At 37.1% G+C, this 7,064-nt stretch overlaps 1 protein-coding gene across 7 annotated transcripts in view; it reads right to left on the reverse strand.

Moving 5' to 3' along the window:
- BTBD10 (BTB domain containing 10) overlaps positions 1-7,064 on the reverse strand; it is a 43,120-nt gene that overhangs the window by 22,371 nt on the left and 13,685 nt on the right. Inside the window, exon 1 of one of the 7 annotated variants that reach the window (XM_025194773.1) lies at positions 1,743-1,762. The exons of 5 other annotated variants lie outside the window; for them this stretch is intronic. Coding sequence is in view for 1 of the 2 variants with exons in the window: in XM_006038271.2 (XP_006038333.1) it covers positions 1,434-1,558 (125 nt within the window). In the remaining variant the exon portion in view is untranslated. Of the gene's footprint in view, positions 1-1,433; positions 1,578-1,742; positions 1,763-7,064 lie in introns of those variants that run through there. One more of the 7 variants, XM_006038271.2, reaches the window with a different exon arrangement.

Raw genomic sequence — 7,064 nt, forward strand, 5'->3', positions numbered from 1 at the left:
AGATGGCAAATTTTCAAAGCAGAACTCTGAAAGCATCTTTATGTTTAAATAAAAAATGAGCTAACTTTTTAAAATCAACCGTTGCAGTCAGTTTTGAACCAAGTTTTTGGGGGGGAAAGTATATCAGCATCCTAAGACTGCATAATGAAACCTAGTTAACTGCTCTCTCTTCAGGGCTACTGAAGTAAAGAAAAAAATCTAGAGATTATATTATGGATTATGCATGTAGTTGCTCTGATTATGTGCAATAAAAACTGTACACACGCATGTCAATGCATTTACTCAAAAAACATTTTTTTAAATTATCAAGGGACAAGAACAATCAGAGGGGAAAAAAACCTCATTAACTTCAGTCACCAGAAAGATACTCAAGACACTGTATAAAGTGCAAAGTTAAGGAGGACAAAGATTTAACTCTGAAGTGCCTTACTTTAATCAGCTACATTTCTATAGGAAAACATGTTATTGTAACTATTTTTATATTTAGGAAATCAGATTTCCTAGCCATAAAAGTAATTTTGTGAGAATACTTGTGCACCCATCAAAAACTTCAGGACCAGTAACCTACCTTACCATCACGAATTAAGAACACTCCATCTCCCTAACACTTAAGTGTTTTAAAAGTAGACACACTACAAAAATATAACCCTCACCCTTTATTTAACCAAAATAACTTATGCAAGGGAGTTGAGTGCAGAACAACTCTTGTCAAAATGGCAGATTTGTCAAAGTAGCATGATGTTTGTTTTATTTCTACAGTCAGGCAAGAAACTGAGGCTTAGTTTTAACATACTGAAAGCCCCATTCCAAATTAAAACTGCATACTTGAATGCAACCATGGAAGGATTTTTAAAAAAAAACCCTTTCAGAAATACTGGTCAATAATTTTTTAAATCTGAAAGTAATACTTGATACCACCAAACAATTAAAAAAAAAAAGGATCCATTAACTTGCAAAGCAACAATATTTTTCATCACCTAAATATAATCATAGTAAATTGGCACATATGAACAAGCAAAATAATGTAGTCAATTAAAAACTGAGCCAACAATGAAAGACTTTAAAAAAATTAAAAATCCTTCTTACAATTTTTCTTCTGTTCTATTTAATTTAAGGCTTCTATGTAACAAACTCCCTTAATATACTAACTTAGAGCTATCCCTTTCATAGGAACGGTGTTTGTATTCATGTAATTACCTCTTTCAGAAAAGGGATCTTATAATACCATTATGAGACTTTTTAAAATATCTTCTCTGATTCTAAGTGACTTACCATAGAAGTGACAATGATCACACCACCCTGCCCCCAGAAAAATGTAAATGTCGGCTGACAAAGAGCACTGCCTAGGATATACAAAGGACACTATGTATATCTCTCTACTCTCCCTCCTGCTCTATACTGCCCATAAATTATTCCTATGAATGGATACGCACCTTCCTGTTGTATGTATCAAGGAAGAAACACATAAGCATGGAAATAATTTTGAAAATAGAGCACAAAGGAATTCTGCTCCTTCCAAGAAGGCAGCTTTGAAAGCCAGATCAGCATTCTCTGGCATTACTTGCTAAGTTCAGCATATTTGATATTTCCATCATCTCCTCAGTACTTCACTGCATCATTAGCCAGCCTGACTTTTTCCTCTAACATCTTCTTACCCTCAAGGGTAACCAAATTCTGGCTATACAGTCCATTAAATGTTAAGAGACGCAACCCCCCTAGATATTAATTCAATGCATTCTCACAGTCACTGACTCAGCCATGCGTAGTGCAGTACTGACGTCTGACCTCCCAGCCTCCTGTGAGCTGAATTCATACTTGCCATTTCGCCGTCTCTAAGCAGCTATTGGATAATGCAACTGTCACACAGAGAAAAAAAAAAAAAAAAAAAAAAAGTGCATGAGAGGAAAGCTGTTTGGTATATTGCCAAGTACCATCTGTGAAGCTATTTCTAGTCCTGCCAGCTTGTCATGTTTCAGCACACAAACCCCACATCTGAAAAGGTTATTTATTGGTAACTTGCTCCTCTCACATGTCTTCTTTCATTTTATGGCATTATGAAAATAATGCCATAAAAAGGCATTAAGTTCTACTTAGATTACAGAAGAAGTTCTCTTGCTCTCTCTCTTTTTTTTGTTGAAATTCTGTCTGAACTAGTATTTACAACTCATTTTTTCTGAGACCCTAAGTAGATACTACATTAGCCTTTTGAGGACAAAGACAGACTTTCCATATCTGGCTCTGGAAGTCTCCTTCTGGCAAATCCTGATTATTTTGGTAGTATGTGCATGTGGTATGTGATATCAAACTCCCAAGACAGTTCACCACACACACAAAAAAATAGGTCAATGAGCATTTGGTGGCAAGTCAAATGTGTTATATATACAACCAAGTCAATAAATATTTAACAGTTAAGAAGTACTTTTTCTAAATATTTTTTGGTAATCTGAGTGCTACATTAGAGCATTTAAAAATGCTGACTCATACCATATAAGACCACTTTACCCACTCATATTACTTTGAAAGAATATCTGAAAGATGGAGATTTATCCCAGACAAGAAAAACCAGCATTGCACAAAAAGTTACAGCAAGTTAGAAATAAGATGGGAACTAGGCAAGAGCTGTAGTGGAGAGAGAATTCATGAACAATTTACAGTATTGATGCAATACTTTAAACTACAAGAAAATAAAGGAAACAAGGTAATATAGTATTGCAGCTATTATCAAGGATAGTTAGCAGCACTCTGCACTTTTTCACTCATCACAGATTTGGAATAAAAGAAAAATGCAGTAGTTTAGATGGAAAGCTATGAACGGTCAATATAATGATTTCTGCTTCCACACCATTAATAATCTGGACCACTATTCTAAATAGGTAGACAGAAGAGCCATCATTGACTTTCAGTACTTTCTCTCTCCCTGAGATGCATGCACTCGTATGCTGACACCAATACCTTGTCCAGACAGCCTTCTGCCTCTACCTAAGATGGATGGCTTCAGCTTTTTATGAAGGAATTAACTGGCAGAAGGATACAACTGTGCCTAGATTCTTTTGGCAAGAGGCTCCAAATATTTATATTCTAAAAAAAATATTCTTGTTTCACTCATCTATAACACTAGATTGAGCATGCCCTTTTCATTCCATCCAGGAAGAGCACATACCAACTGCTGAAACTTCCTTAGCCTGACAAAGGGTTTTTGAACTCGAAAGCTTGCTTAATAACTATTCTCCAACTATTTGGGTTGGTCTAATAAAAGATATCAAATTCACCCAAGGAACCTTGTCTGCCTATGTCCTTAGACCAACACGGCTACAACCTAAACCCCTGCAGGCTCAGCCTCTACTTTCGGAAGAAAAAAGAGCCTCTTAACAGCATGGGCAAGGTCTACTCCCTTTCAATTTTTTTCAGGTGGAGGTCACATTGTTCATTGCCTGCTTCTTCGAGCACATCACTAAGTAGCCGAGATTAGGTATTTCAAGCTCCAGATACCTTGACTCTAAAGGCCAGTGTTACCTCCCATACAATCTCCTTAAGACTCAGTCAGAGAGCTCTGCTCTTTTTAAGGCTCCCAATCTGGATCAAACAGCTCTCCCAAAGGATCCCCTAACTTCTGTATTTGGTGGTGCTATCAGTTCCCCACCTCTCTTCTCCTCCCTGAGCGATTAACAGTTCTCCAAAGTCTCCTGTCATGGCATTTTGAAGCACTCTTAGGATTCTGCAATCAAACAATATCCATAGGCCAAGGGAATACAATATTCCCAATATGTTAGTTCTGCTGCAGTCCAGACTTGAGAGCAGAAACCCCTACTCAAGAGCATTGGTCTTTAGTTAAAGGGATGGATTTAATATCAAAATCTCATTCTAAAGGTGTTAAGCTATCCATGAATCTATACCCAGTCCTCCAGGACAGAGACCTGTTGCTTTTCTTTGCACTTTTACTGTTCCTGTTTTAAGTCCGAGACAAAAAAAGGAACAAATTCAAAAGGCAACAGGGACTTTCCAACCCGGAAGACAGGGAAACCACATCCTCCCATGAAGAAACAAACCCCAGATATTTCAATTCCATGAACCAAGATTCAAATACATCATCTCTCAGAGGCCCATAGGTCAGAGAAGCTTAGGTCTAGCACATTAACTCCCAAGTGGGAACAAGAACTAACACAAAAAGAAAAAGTGTACATTTTCCAAAAGAGACTTAAAGAATATTAAAGACTGGGGAGCATCCAAACCTTAAAATATCAAAGCATAAGGAGCAGCTCAACTGTAATCCTTTACAGGAGAGCACAAGAAAAAAAACCTCTTTCCCAAAGAAGGAGGCAGTTGTCACCAGGTCTGAAAAATCTCTTTTCAACTGAAGTTAAGAGTTTGCCTCTACACCAGAGACAGAACAGTGTATTCCACTTTAAGAAAAAGATATTATGAATTTTCATTCTATATTGCTCAGAGTTTTTCCTGTGCAAATCCACCGTGCAAAAAATACTTCATCCATCAGAAATTTAAGTGGGCAACACTGAAGTCTTAGGAGGCTGGAATTTTTTTTTTTTTTTTTTTTTAATTTCTTGGTTTTGCTTTTAAAGAAAAAAACTAAAATGTTCTCCTAAGCAGCTGCATGCGATGCTGCCAGACACAACCTAAAACTGTGGTGTCATAGACCTACAATATTTTGAGGTGCTCATGGAATGTCACACGTTTTCTTGAGTGTTTTACCGATATGACATATGCAGTCTCTACGTATATGTAGCATCAAGCTGTATTTAGCCTTATAGTCCGTATGGTTATATAAATTGTGGCATTTGATACAAGTCTTTCTTATATAATGGGGTCAGGATTGCCTAGCATGAAAATAATTTTCAAACGTCACTCTCTAAACAATGAACTTCGTATCTCAGAAAGGCTCAAAGCCTAAATGGCTGAGAGAAATTATCGTGGAGAATTAGCATCCAACATGGGTATGTTTGATAGCCAATTAAAGAAACCCTTGTAGATGTGGTCTGAGAAACAGGCCCTATGTAACTATGATGAACTGACATTTTAAAGAGAGAGGCCTGTGGTGAGAAGAACATCTGACTATTGAGGGAAGGACATTTTTCACAGTGGGGAAATTAAATCAGAAACAGTATCTTTATGTCTGATAGGATGTAAATATTCACTTGGAGCTGAGTGGAAAATGCAATGGAACAGAAGAAGTTGCAGGGACCCCTGGCAAGAAGGTCAGAGACAGGAGCTGCTTTCTAACCTGTTGAGTATGGCCTGCATTCTTCAGGTTTAAAATACAGAGCAAAATCAGATTATTGTTCTTATATTTTCTTTTGTTTGTCTATTCTTATATCTTAGGCTGCACCTCAGTGTAGCGTTACTGTTAGCTTGAAGCTCTCTAGAGATGGGCACAGTTTATAATGCAGTAATGGGGACCAATTTTTTTTGGCAGGTGTGCCATAAATTAGACCCACAGCCTCCCCAAGTGCCACACTGATTCTCATCTTCTGCCCGATCTGATGCTCTGCTTCCTGACCCATCTGCTGCTGGGTTCCCCATTGCATCCCTGACCTGCTGCATGCCAAGAAGCCAGTGCCACTTGTGGCATACATGCTGCAGGTTGGTAATACAGGACAGTTCTAGAACTACAAGTAAATCATGTTTTAGTGAAGTTGTAACATGACTGCAGGTTATCTTGACAAACAAAATTACAAATATACGTAGAAGAAAATCCTGAATCAAGTATGAAAAAATATTCAATATTGATCAAGATTTAAGGCACTGGGAATAAAAAAAAAAAAAATTGAGAAACTGGAGAGAGATGGAAAAACAACACGGTACAGCCAAAACTTGTCCATCATGGAAAACGTAGAACGTAAAACATTTCAAGAGTGAAATGAATATGGTTTAGAACCAAGCGTCACCTCAAAGTCGCCAAGAAATTGGCTATGCTACATTAGAGCAGAAGAATGGAGGTTAACTACGAGCCTTGAAATGGAAGGTTAATACACAATTATTTCTACCACAAATTAAAAGTGTACTCAGAAAAGAAGGATTAGGTAGAAAGTGCCTGCACAGGGAGGCAAATTCCACTGAGAAGAAAAGAAGACATTTTACAAGCTTTTAATCACTGAAAAATTGAACACACGACGGCAATACCTATTAATTATTAACTTTTGGAGGACTGGTACTTTAACTTTAGTTAAACACCAAGGAGCAGTGTCATTCTAGTTAACTGATCTAATTTCTCCAAGTATTCAGTTTGTTATGGAAGTCACTGACAAATCTGTATCTTGTCCAAATCATTTGTTATTCTCTGCACTTATCACATCCACCCTAAACTTTTATAAATTTATTTCAGCTTCTTGATATAAAAAGCCCTCCCCACAAGGCACTAATAATTTTCACCTAGTCTTGGCATACCTTCCACTTCTGCTATATCTTCCAAGGTGGGCAAATAAAACTGAGCCCCAGGAAACTGGAAGAGAAAAATACAGTGGCATTAACTTCCAAGAAATTTTGGGCCAAACCCTCAAATCTGAAATTTACCTGAAGGAATGAAAAAGAAAAAGGCTGAAAGGTTCTCTTAAATACAAACATTGCTATCTGAAGCAAATGGCGGGTGAGGGAAAAGTGAACAATGACAGCTCTGAAGTCCTTGTAACATCCCTGTACAAGTCAATAGCAAATAGATTTTGATTATGCTTAAGGAAAATGTTTTAAAAAGTGACATTAAGAAAGAATGGAGGTTCTCTGGTTAAGCACTCAAATAAAAAATTGTTGCAGTTTAACATGTTGCAATTTGTACATTCAGCATGCAACCATTGTGTTACATTACCACATGCGATTTCTCAAGTGTAATGCGTTTTTCCTCAAAACCTTACAAAATTCTCTCCAAGACATGTAAAATAAACTACACTGAGGCTCCCCATCCCCATCACTAGCCAGTTGTTTGTAAGTGAATCCATTAAAATTTATGTCCCATGAACCTTTTTTCTCCCACCATTTCTACATACATTTTCTTTGCTATAAGCATCTAGTAAGAACATTTATTTTATTTTAGTCTTTTCTAGTAGTTTAGTATTTTT

Source organism: Alligator sinensis, unplaced genomic scaffold, assembly GCF_000455745.1.
Source record: "Alligator sinensis unplaced genomic scaffold, ASM45574v1 scaffold1072_1, whole genome shotgun sequence".
NCBI lineage: Eukaryota > Metazoa > Chordata > Crocodylia > Alligatoridae > Alligator > Alligator sinensis.